The 20,511-nt window shown below is 46.8% G+C and overlaps 1 protein-coding gene across 1 annotated transcript; it reads left to right on the forward strand.

The window, feature by feature from the left end:
• Window positions 1-1,975: 1,975 nt before the first annotated feature.
• LOC307229871 (mitogen-activated protein kinase kinase kinase 12-like) lies at window positions 1,976-20,462 on the forward strand (the record flags this gene model as incomplete). The annotated part of the gene is made up of 13 exons (XM_079999979.1): window positions 1,976-2,486; window positions 4,929-5,112; window positions 5,457-5,648; window positions 8,277-8,435; window positions 10,716-10,874; window positions 10,963-11,071; window positions 17,035-17,144; window positions 17,392-17,508; window positions 17,976-18,116; window positions 18,224-18,968; window positions 19,655-19,722; window positions 19,953-20,250; window positions 20,376-20,462. The coding sequence occupies 13 exons, from the start codon at window positions 1,976-1,978 to the stop codon at window positions 20,460-20,462; spliced, it is 2,880 nt and encodes a 959-aa protein (XP_079856105.1).
• Between the last annotated feature and the right edge of the window lie 49 nt (window positions 20,463-20,511).

Consider the following 20,511-nt stretch of genomic DNA (forward strand, 5'->3'; position numbering starts at 1 on the left):
CAGCCCCGGCAGCCGGTGCCCCCCGCGCCCGGACAAATGGGACGGGACTGTTTTTTTTTTTTAGGAGAGGAAAAAGAACAGGCGCGTGTGGATGATGTGTGATTATTCTGGCTTCCAGACAGGCAGCAGCTGTGTCTCCGCGTTTAAGGGTTTTCTCCGAGCTCCCAACTGTAATGAGGGTCGTTTTTCAAGACTCCCCGCATTAGGACGCCGGGTTTTCTTAATGATCCCTCTCTGGTTATTTATAGTTGTAGGATAATGGAATAATTTAGGATAGAATCATTTGCGGTAGGATAAAATGGGACAAAATAGGATAATGTATAGAATCTCTCTCATTCCAGTAATTCACCAAAAAGTGCGTTAAAAAAAAAACATGTACGCACAGATAGTAATGGGATTTTACATTAAATAAATTATAGATCAAATATTGCGATGTGAGTGTAGATATCTGGAGTCAAGTCGCATAGAGTCTGGGATTTTGTTTTACATTGTAATATTGTAATATAGTTAAATTTCTCTAAGGCTGCATTACAATAAAGTAATGCAAATTTCTGAACTTCATAAGCTGTTCTATTTGTTGTAATCGATGCTTCTACATCCTTGGTTCTAATATCCATATCACTAATGATTTTTTTTCTCAGATATATATTGTGTGTAAATTGTGCAATAGTCAACCCCCAAATATTCTCAAATAATCAATAAAGAGGTATCAGTCAAAATAAATATGACGCTATTTGATTATTTTAATATCGTCCTCCGCCCGAGATACAATATTGTAGACGATTCTTGTGTGCCTTGAAAATCAAGATTGTTTTGTGTCGTGCAATTAATCGCAATTATATTGAACAGGGACAGCAAATCATCATGTCATCATGGTTGTCATTATTATGGTCCAGGGTTAAGCGGTGACTCATTTTGTAGGGCTCTTTCATGAGAGATGAATACAATCAGAAATGTCTTTATCCTCAATGTGTGGAGGGTGCTGTCGTCCTTGGAGAAAAGGAGAGCCTTGACAAGGGTTGCAGCATTGAAACACTCCCATTAAATATTCCCATTAACATAGCAGTCTTTTCCGGCACAAATAATGGACATAGTAACAAACTCAATCCCACTGACACTATTTCAGTTGGTTTGATAGTTCTCTAATGTCTATGTACAGTACATGTTTTGTTTGAGGCACCATTGCATTCAGTGAATTACTCTTGAAAGCAGTTTCTGAAGCTGGTGCAGGTTTTTAGGATGATGCCGTCTGAGAGACGCAGTTACAGTTTTTGGACTGAAACTCCTTCTACAAAAACAGGTCTATCCCTGATTGATGTTTACACATTTAGAGCTATTAGTTGGATATTGTACACCTCCAAATCAACTTTGGGTGCATAATAATCGCTGTAGACTAACCTCCATTAGTATCTTTCCTATCATTGGTTTTATTTTATTAAGCCTACAGTCCTATGTACTATCTAAATTAATATTCTAATCTCTGCTATGCAGCCAGTAACGGTTATAGTTAAATTTGTATCTGTAGTCCTATGGGACTCAAGAACATTAAAATACACTCATTAATATGCCCTATTTAGAGTAGGGGTGACAAAATTAGCTTAAGGTGGTCTATGACCGATTATTATTTTTCTGCATTTCCCTGTGGTATTTGTTATCAAAGGGACGTTTTTTCTCTCTCTCTTTCGAAATGGTAATCTCTCTGCCCACTAAGAGGCATGCCAGTCATTTGGCTAAAGGTTGATCAATGAGTGGCAAACATGTCGAGGTACCTGCCTGAACTAACATCTAAAGGGCCGAGTCAGTTCGGTTCAGTAATGCAAGGTGTGTGGAAAAAATAATAACCTCTCACTTTAATAATAAACTATGTGTTCTTGCACCCTATCCTCCTCTTCTCTTTCTTTTTGTCTCTTCCTTCCTTCCCAACCTCACCTAAAGGCTCCCAGTTCTTTGGTTGTTCTGATGACTGCAGTCCATCATGGCACTCATCCATGAACCCCGTGCTCCTTCACCCTCTCTTTCCGGCTTCACCACGCCCCTCTCGGAGCCGCCGTCCTTTCGTCGCCGCGATGCCGAAACGCCGTGCACCCCGGAGATGGACCTGACCCCGACGCAGTGCGTCCTCCGCAACGTCCTGTCCATAAACACCGGTGGCACCGTGGAGCCGGAGGGCGGAGGCGGCGGGAACGCGGGGAGAGGCGGGGGGCACACGTGCGGACACAGCCCCACGCCCAGCGAAGAACAACAGGAGCACTTTGCCAACAGCGTGCTGAAGCTCCACGAGAACGACGGGGGCCTGGGGAAGACGGGCGAGGGAGAGGGCCAGGACATGGAGAATGGCGCGGTCAGGAGCCAAGCAGATGAGGCCCGGCTCCAGTGCCAGTCCAACGGAGGAGGAGGCTTCCTGGAAGGGCTGTTCGGCTGTCTGAGGCCGGTGTGGACCATGATCGGAAAAGCCTACTCCACTGAACACAAACACAACCTGGAAGGTGAGACTGGCCGACAAGCACCGGCAGATGTTGTGAGCAGAATAAAAAAAGAACGTACAAACACAGCAACACATTTGCCTCTGCGTTGGGTTCCCAACAAAAGCAACCACTAGCCCCCCTTTTAAGTGCAGACTGAAGCCTTGATATGCTAATTATATGATTGTATCCCTCCATTTAATTACATTAACCAGTTGGTGCGGATATTACTCCCACAAAAGCCATATTGTAAATAAATGCACTCCCTGACACTAAAGAGATGACAAGAGAAGGGGGGAGGTACTCCAAGCTACAGGGCGCTTATTTTCCTCACAATTCCCCGTCCTTTTGCCTGCTTTTCCTCCTCCACACACACACACCCTTTTCCCCCCACACTGCCATGCTGTTTATGGCTGCAGCCTCTACAATAGTGCAGGGCTCCCCCGGGACCCCCCTGCCAAATCTGCTTCATGAATTATACATGGCCATCTACTGACCTTACGCCTCTCATCTCTATTAACACAAACCTGACACACGCACACACTAGCACACGCGTGAGCGTGCATTTGCCAGAACCAGTGGCAGTCTATGCACACACGCACACACGCACACAGACACACACAAATGTTGATGAGCTTTCCCTAACACACACACATTGGTAGAAATACGTATCAGCTTAGACCGAAGGGAACACATACAATTTGCATTCATTTTCTCAGAAAAAACACAATCTCTCACAGAGCACACACACACACACACACACACACACACACACACACACACACACACATACACACACACACAGATGCTCAACATCATTTTAAAACAAGGTGGCAGTTTAATACCTCCCTCTGTCTTTGTGGCTCTCTGATATTTTATCACCCAATCGACTTTCAGCCCTCCTCTTTCCGCCCACCCTGCTTCCCCCCTCCTCCCATACCTTTCCCTGCCTCCTTGTCTCTTCCCTTTCATTCCTCCCTGTTTTCACGATGATTTGAGAATGGCACAAACGCAGTCAGAACTGGAAGTTGGATCCCCTGTGGGACCACGCTTGCTAAAAATGTAGATCCTCATTATGCAGAGAGGGACTTTGAATGAGTCTAACGGGGGCGTAGAATCCCTCCTTTCCGTTGCCTCTCCGGGAGTCACATGAGTTGAGGTACGCGGTAGAAGTGAAATAAATATGCCATAATGGAAGTCCGTAAAAAAAAAAAAATTCTTCCACGGTCCTTTGTGGAGCTATGCTTGGAGGGACCTTTGTAGCGCGGCGGACAAAGGTAGCATTCCCCTTGTTCCTTTGCGTCTATTGATTGCAAAGAACCAAAGGGGGGCTCTTTGCAATGTTTCAAAATGATCCCGTTTATCTGATCAAAGAATGCGATACACAGGGGGGATGGATGTCGAAATTCCTGATGGTATCCTCTCGTGTCCTCGAGGTAGAAATGTTTTACGGCCTCATTAGAGACAAAAACCCCAATCAATCACGGGAGATCATTAATCATTCATATCGTCCTGCTCGGTGGGATGGATATGTTTGGGTGCAGAGCAGCAATACTGCAGGCCGCGAGTTCCCCTGTTGTCACTGTCGCTTCAGCGTCACAGATCCCGACGATTCCTTTGGGGAATCCCCCCGCTTGCCTTTACACCAAATCGCGCATGTACACACACACACACATACACAAACACAAACACACACCACCAATACCGCTATCTCCAGCACCGATGTCTCTTTCTCCACCCCCCTCCAGCCCACATTAGCCTCCCAAAACCCCCTCTCCTCCCCTCAGCCCCCCCTGCTGTTAGTGTCGGGAGTCCTGTTTTGTGGCAGCCCAACAATGGCGCTAAGCAGGATTTGTGTGTGTGTGTGGGGGGGGGGGGGTTGCCAGGATGTTATCCACAGCAGATTAGAGCTCCCTGTCTGTCTGCCCGCGCACCGCGAGGCTCAGGTTAACGCGGAGTTCAAGTTCAGAACAGGGAATCGCACCCTCGCGGACCTGACCCGCTCGGCTGTACCAGCCCGAGCATCAAGCCGGTTTGGCTGTTCAGTCCAGAACTGCAGCCACTGTTTCTCTTCTGAGCGAAATTTCACCTCTCAAAGCCCCGTTCCCACAGTCAGGCCGAACCGTAAGTTGTTATTTCCTTAACTGACGCCGAGCTGTGAGGTATTTATTTTCAGTGTTGTTGTTGAGGCTTTTGCAACAAAAAACAGCGTTCCAAACACTTGTAATCGTCGTATACATGAAGAATACACAGGTTTACGTGATTTATATTTTTATTTACCATGAGCCTATTTTCCTTAATGGGTTACAAATGTGAAGAACCTGATACTACTACTACTATAGGGACAACATATTACTTCATATTCATGTGCTTTGAAAAGTGAGCCTGTTTGCATACATTCCTTAACACAATATATTATTTTGTGTCCATAGCCGTGGACCCATAACCGTTCTGCCCTTTCCTCAGAACTCTGGGAGGTGCCGTTCGAGGAGATCTCTGACCTGCAGTGGGTCGGCAGCGGGGCCCAAGGCGCCGTCTTCCTGGGAAAACTCCACGGACAGGAAGTGGCCGTGAAGAAAGTGCGGGACATCAAAGAGACGGACATTAAGCACCTCCGCAAGCTCAAACACCCCAACATCATCACTTTCAAGTGAGCGCAAATGAGCCATGGAATTTCTGATGCGACTTAAAAGTGAAGCCGCTCTGCCGCTCACTTTGGATAATTTTGTCCAAACCCTAGGTATTATTTTGAATACGCGTGACATGACCGGTGTATAGTATTTTAATGCTCGTGGTCCCATGTTGAACTGGTTTTTGTGTCCTCATAAAATGTACTAATCCTCATTCCACCATCTTGGGAATATTGGTCTTTTTACCAATATTTACTCAGTGAATCCGTCATCAGTTCACTAGATTATTTATATCACTCCCGACAAAATGTCATCTCTGGCATGCTTGGTTCTAATGTGTACTAATTCCTCTCCGCTCTCTCAGGGGGATCTGCACCCAGGCACCGTGTTACTGCATCATCATGGAGTACTGCGCCCAGGGCCAGCTGTACGAGGTGCTGAGAGCCGGCAGGAAGATCACCCCCTCCCTGCTGATGGACTGGGCGATGGGCATCGCCGGGGGCATGAACTACCTGCACCTCCACAAGATCATCCACAGGGACCTCAAGTCGCCAAAGTGAGTTGGTGGGCTCGCCGCGATTCACACAATCCCGTCAGGATTAGACGTTCATGATAAAAGCACTGAACAGCAACGTGGGGTGTGTCATTTTAAATGATGACGTTTGATAGAAATAAATATTTATATATTTATTTTGATAAACATTGTGCTTAAATGGAAAGGCAGATGTGTAGGTCTGCTCTTTTTACAACAGGAGACAATGTTGTCATGGACAATGAATTTCTACCCTTTCCACGATACCAACAAGATAGCTCTTGTTGATAGTGAAAGCATTATACTTTAGAAAGAAATTGAATTCCTTCAGATTAACTGGGGAAAGTTGATAATGACGACATTGCTAGTCTATGAAATTCTGATCTGCACCATATGGAAAGGAATACAACCTATTGTATTTCACCTTATGCCATGGACAAGAAATTATGCAATACCATGAAGGGGACAGGATTTTTTTATTCCAAAATGGATGTCGGCAAGAACGGTCCAAGTTGTTTGATTATTATTATTATTATTATACCTAATTAAAATAATAATAATAATATATGATATGAATAAAGGTGCAGGCAGCAATACACAGGATCCAGTTTAGTCTTGTTCGGTACGTATTACAGTTTTTTTCAGAGTTCCCAGTATTCCACAATTCTACAATTGATTTGATTTATTTGATTATTTCACTAATTTCTGCTTGAAATATAGACTTATGTGGATTAAATGTGGACCACAGCACCCCGCTCAGGGTGATACCACTTGGTTGGGTCGCGCTGAGTAATAAATGTGTGAATAATTGTATAAATAAATATATATACATAAATATGAATGTGGCGATATATGTATTACATATAAATATTTTAAAATACATACACAATAAATACATTCACATATCCAATAAATACATTTTCCTTGTATTATGTAATTGCTTATGGTTATTGTTACCAGTAATTGTATGTGACAAATAATCTCTTGAACTTGGACTTGAATTCAGGAAGTTTGTATAAAGTATGTTGATATCGCTAGAATGTCTATAAATTATGGCAGTGACGTTATTGGGTTTTTATTTTGTAGATCTTACTCTGGTGTGTGTCTGTCCCAAGAATCAAATCGTTTAATACGCTGCACTTTGTTTAATCCAATTGTCTTCTGGTAAAATAATACCTGTCACTTTGTAACTTTGTATGGTTAAGAGTTTGTATCTCATATTCCTTTAGTTAAAGTCCAATCATGACTATATCTGTGCTTGACACTATTTCGGTAAGGTTTGAGTTCTTGACTCACGTGATCTGTGTACTCCGTCATCTTGCGCATGCGTGCAACGATTTCTCCATTCTAGCACTGGTGGCACCATCCTGGTGAGGTAATTGTTCAACACAAACTCCATCCACAACACTGAAATAATTTGGATGAGACTCGAACGACGCCATGTTGGAACTGCCCCAAATACACATCTTATTCAGATTGTCTGCGGGTTCGTGAAATCCATGACATCCATAAAAGTCTGACATCAGTCCCATCTACACGTACCGCCATCTGTTTGACCGACCTGGTTGTTGACCTGTGCAAGCTTTCACTTGCGCATGTGCGCGTGTTTCGTCGCTGACAAAAAGTTGTTTTTTTACTAAATTATTCCACAATAATGGACCGATCTGGATCAAACTTGTGTGACAGCACTGCCCCAAATACACATTTTATTCATCTTGTCTGTGAGTGCAGCAGATCCATGAGATCCCCAGACTACTGACTGCAGTTTTCATTATTATTATAATTATTATAATAATAATAATAATAATAATTATTATTATTATTATTATTATTATTATTATTTTATTATTTTTAAATATATTTTTTTAAGATTTGTTATTATTAATCAATCAATCAATCATTTGGTCTATAAAATGTCAGAAAAGGTTGATCACTGTTTATTTATCAAATACCTTATAGCCATGTTGCAGTTATTGTAGTCATGTTGCATGTGGGTTCTGGCTGCTGCTCTGGTGCACTTCCATCTCTCCTTCTCGACGCACCCACCCCGTGTGTGCTCTCATTGGCTGTTGCTCGTTGCACAGCTCCAGACAGGACCAGATATGTAGCCTGCTGCTGCTGCTGCTGCTGCGAGGCATCGGCAAGCTCTGGGTGAGCCCTCTGATGGCATCTTTAACAGTTGTCACAATGTGATCAACGTTCACGGGAGCGAATACCAATTCGACTGTGATGTGGGGCTTTGGTCGGCGATCTCCGAAAACCTGTCTGCGAGTGGAAAATCAGGCCAGAATCACGTAGTCGGAACTCAGCATGAGAGAAAAGAACTAATGTTAGGCCTTTGTGTCAATGTTAACTTCTTGTGAGGTTGTACTGTGTTAAAATGGAGGTGACAATGAATCTTAAAAGGTAAAGATGAAGAAAATAATTTATAATAGGTACAAAGCAGCCACTATTTTGACATACAATTATTGGGGCCGGGAAAACTCAAATTGTGCAGCTTGAAATGGCGGGGAAAATTAATCGACACAATATTAGGTTTCAGAAAATCTAGAAGACACCATTTACTATCTGTCTGTGTCTGTATTTATTTATTGTTGTATAGGGATAATTTTGGAGACATGACATTGAGCCTTGGTGTTACTTTCATTCCAGCATGCTGATCACGTATGACGACGCAGTCAAGATCTCTGATTTCGGAACCTCCAAAGAGCTCAGCGACAAGAGCACCAAAATGTCCTTTGCCGGTACGGTGGCCTGGATGGCCCCTGAAGTCATACGGAATGAGCCCGTCTCGGAGAAGGTGGACATTTGGTAAGGGTCACGTTGCTTTATAAGCTGTAATGCTGGATTTTATGCACTTTTGCCTCATGATTAGTGTAATCGCTCATTAAATCTACATCGGATCCCGTTAGTTATATTAGTTATACCATACAGTGCAGTATCCTATTACCATAAAATTGATTCAGTATTATGTATGATATCCCATTACATGAAATCGTATCGGCCCCCATGTCCAATGGGGTGCCCCGAGTTGATCTATAATCCCTGCCTCTACATTTCTCTCTCTCTCTCTCTCTCTCTCTCTCTCTCTCTCGCTCTCTCCTTATCAGTTCGCCCCTCTCTCTCTTTCTCCCCTCTCTGCCCGTGTCTCTATCTCTCTCAGCCTCCTTCTCTCTCCTCCACCCTCCGAAATGCCTTCTCCCTGTCCTGAAAGGAACAGTGGGTAATTTAATAATTGAGTTGCCAGATGCTGCAGTACTCCAGAGAGGCTGGAGTAACCTTCCAAGCCTGCGGTCGCTTTGGCCCGGGGCCAGCGGTGCATTAGTCGAGATGTGAAAATAGGATTATAAAGCTTTTGATGTTCGGGGGAAAAAGTGAGGCACGGGTGTGTACAGCTTAGTATAAAATGTATGTACATTTCTCTACTGTAGCTCACACCAAAAAGTCAACAACACACAAGAGGTTGTGGTAAGAAGAGGTTGTCCTCAGGTCTTTTTTCAGCTTTTTTGTGTACTTATGCCAGGAGACAATTGTTCCAGAAAGCTGTGTATGCTAAGTTGAATGGGAAAGCAAAATATACTCTCTCTAACATGTTGGGCATATTGCGTCATAAAATGTCTTAACGAATACGCAGCCCGGCGTGAAATCAGCTGTTTAAATTTTTTAAAGTCTTTCTAATCTCACTGTATAAAGGCAATAGAGCGTGACGGGGATTTGGAACATTGTGGATTGGAAACGACTACAAATCTCTCGCCTGTTTAAAAATTAAAACATCAAAACGAGCCGAAGAAATAAAGCGAGTGGGTGATCGGTGGCTTCGGGAACATTATGTTCTCATGTTCTCTCCATCCGGAGTGAAGCTACATGCACGGCGACGCTGATGCAGGAGGGCCACGGCGCAACTATCGTAAATTCAATAACACCTTTTGCCCTGCTGTCAGACGCAAAGTGTTAAGGCACAATTGAAATCAATCCCGAAGAGGCCGCTCATTTAATTATTGATGGGCATTTTACTGTACACTCTATGGAAATAGACCCTGACATCCATTAGCCCCCATCTTTTTTAAATCTAACATCTTGTAATTGGATGAAGTTGATGCAATTCCCCATTTTCTTCTTGACACACAGTATGCTTCTTAACACACAGTGTGCCTCTTGTATGCTCTCATAGTGAATGATAAACAAAAGGATGCTCTACATATACAGTATGATTATAGCATTACACAGCCCCCTAATTTCTGCATGACGCTCCTGCCTCATACGTGGGTCACCATAGTGACTCGACATGCCATCAACAACAAACTTTCCTTAGTAACGTCCCCCCGGGCATGCCACCTCGGTCTGCTACACCGGCAATGGTAGAGCCCGAGCCCATTATCTGGGTTATTATTGATTGAGGAATATCTTTGCTCTCGTGCCAAGTAATATCCTTGTAGTTGTTGTTGTAGATCTGATGCCAGCCTGCGTCCCTGACACTGGTGAGACAAAGAGAGAGACATTTGATGTAAACCAAACTACGCTTTGATGTATTATCTGTTCACCCAAGGGGGCACAGTGGGGAAAGATAGGACGAGAGGAACCACAAAGTCCATGTGAAATGTTGTTGAAGGCGTATTTATTTTATTTTTTTTTGTAATAAACTCAGGATTCTGGAGGATTAAGCCAGAGAGGGTGATATTGTCGAGCAGTTAAGTAATTGGAAAACAGTAAAGGAGCGTATGAGGAAGTTACTCTATTCTAGTTGTATTCTATTCTGTTTTACAGTTCTACAGTGATTATTGCTATGTCACCTCTCAGAATTCATGAAAGTCATTTCCATCGATTAAAAATAATCTGTTAAAAGCAATCACTTATCAATTTTACCTATAGTAAATTTGACCGTACTTCATTGTAATTCTGTAAAACATATACTCGCAATTGTGAAATGACATTACCATGTAGTGTAACACCGTAGGCATTTGCATGAGAGACCACACGTCCAATACTAGACATTATGAATTAAAATCTGATGTTTGGGTCCTGACTGGGTTGGGTTGACTTCAAGACCTTCGCCAGCCTGTCTCACACTGAACGCGTCCCGTCGCACCGCAGGTCCTTCGGCGTGGTCCTCTGGGAGATGTTGACGGGAGAGGTGCCCTACAAAGACGTGGACTCCTCCGCCATCATCTGGGGCGTGGGCAACAACAGCCTGCAGCTGCCCGTCCCCGACAGCTGCCCCGACGGCTTTAAAATCCTCCTCCGACAATGCTGGTGAGCGCTCGAGCGGTGCTTTTGGGGAGAGAAAGGAAACGCACCAACAAGTAAAAAAAAGAAAGCTCTTTTGTTCCGCTCCCCGTAGGAACTGCAAGCCGAGGAACAGGCCTTCGTTCAGACAGATCCTCTTACATCTCGATATCGCCTCTGCAGACATCTTGTCGACCCCACAAGAGACGTACTTCCAATCCCAGGTAGGCAAGAGCGCGTCCATTGCCAAAAGACACCAAATGCGTCCGTCCAGTCCGTTTCAGTTTTTGGACACAAGTTTTACGTTGATTTTGATACATCATGACTTACGAACGCGAGCATTGCTCAGGTTCAATCTCTCCGGCGGGGCCTTCCCTTGTTAGTGCACCTGTCAGCATAAACCACCAAAGTCTTCATTTTAAGTTCCGCCGGCCAAATTGAAACAAATCATGCTCTGCCTATTAATTAAAGAGGCTGCAGCAGAACGAGGTTGCATATAAGAGGAGCCCCTACACGCTGCAGTCTCGTTCCTCCGCACCTTCCTCCCCTCCCTTCCAATCAGTCCGCTGTCGGCTGCTGGAAGATTTATCTGGCCGTTAAAAGCCCCACAGCCGAAGGACGAGGGCCTTGGAAACGTAGTGTACATGTATATGTGGAGGACATGCCCATCATTACTCAGGCAGCCATGTAAAACCACGCTCTCCTTTTTATCGTTCACACACGCACACACACCATGGACACATACATACGTACAAGAAACACATTAAGGCAAGCGAGCAAACGTTATCGAACGAGTGGATAACAAACAAACAACAAATCAGTAATTTGTTCATTTCCTGCTCGCGGCGAAATGCCACCTCCCCCTAATTATATGTAATGATGAAAAACACAGACATCCCTCGCTTTCACTGCTTTTCACTCCTCCTCACTCCCCATGTCCCTTCTCTCTCCTTCTTTTATCCCTTCTTTGCCCTCTTCCTCAGCCCCCACCCCCCCCCCCTCCCCTTGCTTCCCTTCTCTGCCCTATAATAGATTTTTCCTGTGACGTTAGTGAGAAGAATTTTCTGGTGGAGTGTATTGATTGCTTTAATGGTCAGGAGCAGAGAGGAATGATGTGGCTGAGGGGGAGAGAGAGGGAGAGGAATGGAGAGAAGGAGAGAGGGCTGCAGGGATAGGAGAGTGCTCACAAAGTCCATTAGCTTAATAAGAAAACCAAGAGATGCGTGCGCACATTGCATACGGAGCGCGCTCGTGCATGTGCATACAAACACACACATACTATATATAACCCTCTGCGTCACCCTATGATATGACAGGCAGCAGCCGAAGGCCGTCACGCTCCGCTGTCCTCAAGAATATGCCAGTGCTGCACTTTCTGTTTGTGTTTTTGTGTTCTGTCAGTTCCTCCAGTGCTCCTCCTCTATTTTATTCACTTTTCTATTTTATTGAATTATATTCTACAGTCTGATGATTTTGGTTTCGCTGGCATAACCAACACACTTTATTTTAATGGAAGCCTCAAAGAATAAAGACAGACCTCGCTGGTTTAGCCTCCGGTAACTACATATTATATACTGTGTGTGTGTGTGTGTGTGTGTGTGCGTGCGTGCGTGCGTGCGTGCGTGCGTGCGTGTAGTTGTGTGTGTGTATATATTTATTTATTTGTGTGTGTATCATTTAAAAAAAAAAATAATAAATATATATATATATAGTATAGGGTTCATGAGTTAGAGACCACACCACAATGAATAGATTGAGTTGTTGATTTACTGAAGATGAGAAGCAAAAATAAGGAATGATGATAATGAGATGATGGTGATGAGAGTGATGGTGATGATTACATGACATTACATTACATTGCATTTAGCAGACGCTTTTATCCAAAGCGACTTACAATTACTCAAACACCGACGGACGCAGCCATCAGGAGCAATTAGGGGTTAAGTGTCTTGCTCAAGGACAGTACAGCATGCTAGCAGGAGGAACCTGAGATCGAACCAGCAACCTTTAGATTACTAGAAGACCAACTCTACCTCCTGAGCTACCATCCCCACATCGCTCACGGGATGATGATGATGATGATGATGATGAGGAGGAGGAGGAGATGATGAATGAGTGGCTTCGGCGTGCTGATTAGAGGAAGGATGAATGGCGAGCTTGGTAAAAGAGGGAACACCAGGAGTCTTGACTCGCGATGGTGGAATGAGTCTTCACGAGGTCAGGCCTCAGCCATGCCTTCGGATCCCTACAAGACTTCTAATAATGCTTGAGTGGGCTTTTCTGAGATCCAGGAGATTGGTGCGGTTGGAGCTTGAGAGGACCAGCGTCCTAGGACCTAGATGGTGTGGTCTGAAAGACCCTGGCGGGAAGCGGATGAAGCAACGTCGATGCAAAGTGAGATGGCAGACTTGATTAGAACATCACTGAACCATCGCGGAACAAAAAACGAATGCCGATGCTTCCTGTTTCGTTTGTGAAGAGGGGATCGGGGGGAGAAGAATCGAGGGAATGTCTGTAATTAATGCAATTTAAGAGGGGTAGATGATCCGCTGTGGCGACCCCTAATGGGGAGCGGCCGAAAGAAAAATAAATAAGAAGAAAAGGGTCGAGGTTGGAGTCAAGACAGAACAAGAACATGGGAGTCATGCGGCCCGTCTGATTGGTTCTGCTATGCGAAAGGGTGAAAACGAGGGAGTCATGAGTGTGGACGGCAACGTCACAAAGGCTGGATTGATGACAAGGGTCGTAAGAGGAGGAGGATGAGGTGAACTGAGGGCATCAGAGGAAACCAAAGAAAGACAAGAGAAATATTTCAAGCTCTTGTATACGTGGGGTGTGAGGGAGCCTGAATGGAGGGTAAGTATAGAGTACAATGGTGTAGTAGATCGGCGATGAGCGGCAAGTGTTTGGAGGGAAGTGGAGGTTCCTGCCACTGGAGCCCTTCGAGGAGCATGATGAGGCGGACCTGGTTGATTGCGTTGCATGGGGCGCCTGTTAATGGATTGATGAAGAAGTTAATGCCGCAGAGGTATACCTGAACGGTGAAAGTGCCAAAAGCGAGTGAAGAATGGACATGTGTAATGAAGCTAGAGTTGTGACGGGATCAAGAGGGGGGAAGGGTATCACGTAGATGGTGGGAACGTCTGGAAGCACTTCCAGGCTGTCATGTATGACGAGAGGGTTCGAGGAGCGAGGCTGCTCATGGTGAAGTCTTGAGTGGTGGCCACAAGGGGAAGTAGCTGGGGAGTTGAAGATCGCGTCAGAAAATGGAGGGATCGGAGTGGGGTGGATTTCCGAGTCTGGAGCCAAGCGCCTGAATTTCTGAAACATGAAGCGAGAAAGTGAGTCAGCAATGACATTATGAAAGCCGGGAATGTGAGCTGCGTGCAAGTTGAAGTTCTGTGAAACAGAGATCCAAGTGAGGTGGCGCATGAATTGCATGATGTCCAGGGAAAGGGATCGTCCTTTGTTGATCATTTTGACCGTGGCCGTCTTGTCGGTATGGGTGAGGATGGTTTTGCGGGAACATTCGTGACCCCACAGACATGCTACAGTAACTATGGGGTAAAAAGCTTGTAATGGGCGATGAAGGAGTTATGGTGTTGCGGAGAATTCCTGGGGCCACTCGGGTGAAAACCATCTACTACCATAGTAACCTCCGAAACCTAGTGATAGGGCAGCATCTGTCTTCAGCTTGAGTGATGGTGAGCAAATGTTGTAAGAGTCAGAGTTACAGTCGTTAAAGTGAGGCGTATGGCAAAGTAATAGTTGCCTCACCAAAGGACCCCAAGAAACACCAGAAGTCGGGATTGAGAGGCAGTACTTCAAAGACACTGGTGATATCTGCTTTCACCAGCCAAGCGATGTGACCGGCGAGACGAATGAGCAGAATCTCCTGGTCGACTGGATACTGAATGGAAAATTCTGGGTTGGGAATGAGACTATTAATGCTAGGAATATTTGTACCGTGTGGAGATGAGAGGCTGATGATGAGCCGTTTCTTACCGGTGTATTTTCTGGTGGTGATCCCGATGGGGCTGATGCAGTGGAGTGGGAAAGGAGGCTGTTGGAGGGGGCCCATCATGAAACCCTCCCTAACTTCCTTCTTCAGTAGTCTGCCGACGACTTCGGGCTCGCTGGTGGCTGACGGGAGTTTGGGGCAGGTGTGGGAAGTCGATGGGATGACTTTTAAACCAGGGTGGAAGCCACAGGTGAAGCCTTAGATGAGAATGTGAAGAATGCCGTGTCGGGGTGGTACTGAAGAGCCAGTGCTGGTATGTTGATGGGTGTCTTGAGGTACTGCAAGAGGCCTTGTCATGCTGTCTTTGTGGGGTTGTGGGGACACACTGTGAGTGGGCATGCCCCTACCCTGCAAAAATAGCATCTATGTAGGAATCTGCAAGCAGAGGATTTGCAGCCCAGGTTGTTGAAGTTGTTGCAAATCATCCGACCTCCCTGGTAAAGTCTGGGTCGACCAATCCTATCTGTTTCTTTTGGCAGGGGAACCAGAGCTGTGGGTAGAAATTGCTTGGCGGTGAAGGGTGGAGGAGGTGCTGCTGCTGAAAGGCAAGCAAAGGCTGGTGTCCGGGTGACAAGCGGCGGTGGTTTTGGAAGGAGCTGCGATGGTGCAGGCTGAGGCAGGGTGAGATGGAGCACCGCAGAGATTGCACGAGAGCCGAAACGCAGCGACAGGTTGATTACAGTATTGAGGTAATTGTCCAACTCGGAACGATGTTCTGGGTGCACTGAGCAGATAGTGTCCCTGTAGAGGGATAAGGCATAAGTGAATTCTGTAGCAGTGAGTTTGTGGGATCTGGCCGGTGTTGGATGGCGGAGAAGAATGTTCCTTGAAATGATGTCGATGGTCCTGGGGTGGGAAGCGGTAACCAATGAGGGCTGAATGAGATTGGCGGTCTATAAAATAACCAGCAAGGATTTTGCTGGTGGACGGAGATTGAAACAGATGAAGAGCAAGACAGTGTGGATAATAGGGGGGGTAGCTGTAATCAGGGTGTATGGGCTGTTAGAAGCAATGGGTAGGGGTGGGGGAGGATGCGTGAGTAGAGGCGGTGCGGTCTCTGCTGGGGGAAGGTTAGCACCGTGAGAAAATACACGGGGATGCGAGTCGAGGGTCGGGGTGGGGTCGAGGGGGGACAGGATAGAACGGGAAGAAAAGATAGTGGGCGGGGGGGCTCTAACCCTGCTGTGGATGGCCAGGTGAGGGGGAAGCCAGCCGACGGCGTGATGTCATCGCGTAAGGTGACCCAGAAGTGATGTGACGTTTGAAGAGGAGTTTCAAGCCGCCGTCCAGCCGCTCGCTCCCTGGGGAGCCGGTGTAGATCGCAAAAAGCTTAGCTTCATTGTCGGTGCGGTGAAATGAGATGTTACGTTCTTTTAAAACCTTCTGGAAACGAGCTAAGGTCCAGTCAGAGATGGCGGATGGACGAGATTTTCATTCTGGGCTTGTTTGGCGTGCCGGCGGGTGATTGGCCATGTAGGCCCTTTAACAGACTGTTGGAGCCGCTGTGGTAGTCGGCCAATCACACGTCTCATTAAATCGAGGAATGCTTGCAGTGATTGGTTGCGAGCAAAACCATACAAAGGGTCAATTGTTTTTCTCGATCTTGGGACGAAAAGGATCGAATGCAGGTATCGTTTGACTGGAGAACTTTCGAGACTACTCAGTATCGGGTTATTTCGGTCGATACCTTAGCAATATTGAGTACAAATACCCAGCCCTACTAGGGGCTCCAGAAAGGCTGTGAGTGGGTTGTGGTGTGAAAAAGCAGAACAATCAAAAGTCAGGTGGATCTGACAGAAATGTTGATTGGTAGTAGGTGTGGTTCGGGTGTGGTCTCCTCCCCCAAACCTCAGTTAATTCTAACCCCATTTATCCTACTTCTACAACTGTTTATACTAATACTAATCCTACTAATTCAACGATCTATCTGTCTATCTATCTATCTATCTATCTATCTATCTATCTGTCTGTCTGTCTGTCTGTCTATCTATCTATCTAATTGTAATCGTAATAACAATATGGAAACCATTACTGACCACAGACTCCTATCTCTCGCCTGCTTTTGTCCATTCTCGTCCATCCAAAACAAATGGATTGGGTTATGGGATGTGGATGTGGGTGTGTCCACCTGCTCTGGTGATGGATGCGCTGCGTGTTTGCCTCCAGGCCGAGTGGCGGGAGGAGGTGAGACACCACTTTGAGAAGATCAAATCCGAGGGCACGTGTCTCCACCGGCTTGACGAGGAGCTGATCATACGACGCAGAGAAGAGCTCAGGTGGGTGGGAAGAGGGGACAGCGACATTAACATTTAGATAAGGAAATATATCGGATGAATATGGCCAATGTTACACGTACCTTACCACACATACTGTATATGGGACAACAAACTAAATATAGAAACAATGGAATGCAAATCTGCATACAAGATATGTTCACTGAAAATAAACACGGCTCATTACAGATAAAACTGTAATCAACTGTAATCTTTACACAACGCTATCTTTGCTATTTGCTCCCACTAGGCATGCACTAGACATCAGAGAGCACTATGAGAGGAAGCTGGAGAGAGCCAACAACCTATACATGGAGCTCAACGCCGTCATGCTGCAGCTCGAGCTCAAGGAGAAGGAGCTGCTCAAGTACGAACTTTTACACCGACTCATTGTTGTAGTTCCTCTCCAGCAAGAAAGGTGCATTCAGGATCAGAACCAAAGCAGTTTGTCAGGAGTGTATTCTGGTCCAGGCAGGAAGCATAATCTTTCCCGCTAAAATTTGTAAATGTCAGGGATTCATAAAGTATTATTCCAAAATACAATACTGAAATGTCACGCATGGGTACCTGAGAGAGCTGAGCTCAAAAGGCAAAATAGCTCCATAAATACCATTGTAATTATGGTTATATAAGATATTATCAATTTGATCATCATCATTTACGCGGCAGTCTTCATTTGATGAAAGTGGAGGGTAGAGATGATGTGGGATGTCCTTGGTGGTCCTCCGTAGTGACTTAAATACATGTTTGCGCCCTGCACACCATACGGGGGTTCTGCTATTGTACATCTTGCTCAGAGGCGTCCATTAAATAAGTGTCGCGTCTGACCCACAGGAGGGAGCAGTGCCTCGATAAGAAGTACCCGGGCTGCTTCAACAAACACTACAGCTCCAGACAGGGAGGCTCCTCCAACTCCATGGAGAAGCTGATGAAGAAACGCAACGTACCTCAGAAACTGCCCTCGTATAGCAAGAGGTAAAACCCGATTTGTATTTCCAGGGAGGTATTGAGAACAACAACCTTTCATTTTGTCACAGATCTCTATTTCTCTGACCACCCTCTCGGACTCTCTGATTTCACAGGCCAGACTTGCTCAAGTCTGAGGTCATCCTCCCCAAACTGGACTCCTCCATGACCCAGGTCACAATCCCCAACAAGGGCTCAACTTCCCCAGGACGCTCTCGCCGCGGGAAACCCCGCCATCGTAAAGCCGGCAAGGGCAGCAGCGGCGACTTGGCTCAGCTGAAAGCCACGCTGTCCTCTTCCTTAGCTCTGGTCAATACCACCTCCTCTGTGCCCAGCAGCAAGCAGCACCTGGACCCCAGCGCGGCCCTCAGGGGCCTGCAACACGACCTACTGCTGAAGAAGATGTCCTCCTCCAGCCCGGACCTCATCTCCAGCACGTTGGAGGTGGAGGGTCGCAGCAAAGGGCAGACAGGGCTGGGTCTGGAGAGAGGGGGCAGCCAGAGCGCTTCGGCCGGCCTGGGAGGCGGAGGAGGAGGAGGAGGAGGAGGAGGAGGAGGAGGAGGAGGAGGACGGACAGGGGGCACGGAGGAAGGGCCCGACGTGGGCGTGGGGGCCGACGACCTCACAGAGACGCCTCCACGCAGTGACACGCCCAGCGAAGACGCCGCCTCCATCCCCTTCTCCAGCAGCCCCGACTCGCCGTGCGGGAGAGGGGCGGCCGCCGGGCGAGGGATCGGGAACCCTCGCCCGCCGCAGGACGCCGAGGAGAAGGAGGAGGTGGCGGGGATCATGCGCTCCCCCAGGAGTCAACGGTTGACACCCTCCGCGCTGCTCTACAGGGCAGCGGTCACACGGAGTCAGGTGAGGCTTTCCCCTCGAGGACGTGCCAAAAGTGAACCGCATAAAGATGGGTTGGGAAGCCAAACTCTTTATTCGATACCATCAAGTTAGTTGGCTATGACTGTATTGGACTTTTCTCCAGTTGTTGGTACTATTAGTTACAAATTGCATTGAAGTGAGCAAAAGCCCTACATATGTTACACCTGTTATCCTAAGTCAGGGTGTTTGGTAGCCTGGGAACCAGAGGAACCTGCAAGCTCGTGTTTTATTTGCTCTGGCACGTGGGTCTGGTCCCGTCCTCCCGTTAGACAGATTCCCAGCCGCCCCGGCCCAGGTCGGACCGATCACAACCGTTTATCTAATATGGGGCGGGTTAACCAGCCAGTTGCTCCGACCGTTTGTAGGTGCATCCAATTGCGTACGGAGACATTTTGGACTGCGCCCGTTAATAATGCACCCTGGAAATCGCGAAATGAACCGAGAGATTCCATTGCCGCTCGGTCTGCGGCAGTTTGCTGAAGCTATGTAAAATATTCTGATGGACTTGAGCCGGGTTGATTCCGATGATGAAAAATAAGGTTAAGATGGAAAAAAAAAAAAACCACGGCGTGACCCTTTTGGTCTCTTCGTGGTCACCCCCGCGCAGGATATCTGTGCAGTCTGTCAGTATTTGTAAATCCTTTCACGATCAACAATGTCATCCACAGAGGCGCGGAGTGTCATCGGAGGAGGAGGAAGGAGAAGTGGACAGTGAAGTGGAGCTGCCACGGAGAAGGTGAGGGTCGTCACTCACCTAAATATAAACTAGAGCTTCATTGTCCACCATCAATTATTTATACTCTAACAGCATGGACCACAGTGGCCCACTGTCATCCTGTAAAATACAGCACTTATGGAAACGATGAAGAGTGGTTTCACATCTACTTCTTCATAACAGAGGCGCAAAACACTGCTCATTTTATTGACCCGAATGCCCGTGTGCTCGGTGCTTTCCCCCCTCCCCAGGCGTCCGGTGAGCATGACGAAGTGCCAGTCCTTGTCGACCTTCAGCTCGGAGAACTTGTCCGTCTCGGACGGGGAGGAGGGCAACACCACTGACCACTCCCACAGCGGCACGCCGGACGTGGTCAGCACCAACACCGACGAGCGCCTGGACGACAAGAGCGACGACCTCCTGTCCCAGGGCTCCGAGATCCCCGCCGACCCGCCCGACCCCGCCCAGATGCTTTCCGACGGACTGTCCGAAAAGGAGGCCGCCCTGCAGCAGGTCAAAACCCAGCTGACCACCGACCACAATTACCAGGTAGGAGACAGAGAGGGAGGAGAGAAAGTGATGGGAGTACGGGATTGTGTTTGAGGAATTATATTGTTCAAATTCTCATTTTGTACACCAGTTCTTTGACTAACCCGGATGAACCCCTGCACTAGGGCCTGTACGACGACTCGGACTGTGACAGTACGGAGCTGGACCACTCAGGCAGTGCAGAGCCGAGCTGTCCTCCCCCCAACTGGTGAAAAACAACGAACACACCTTAACACCAACCAGACCCTGAAGACCTCAGTT

The sequence above is a fragment of the Zeus faber genome, assembly GCF_960531495.2.
Source record: "Zeus faber genome assembly, chromosome: 5".
Lineage (NCBI taxonomy): Eukaryota > Metazoa > Chordata > Actinopteri > Zeiformes > Zeidae > Zeus > Zeus faber.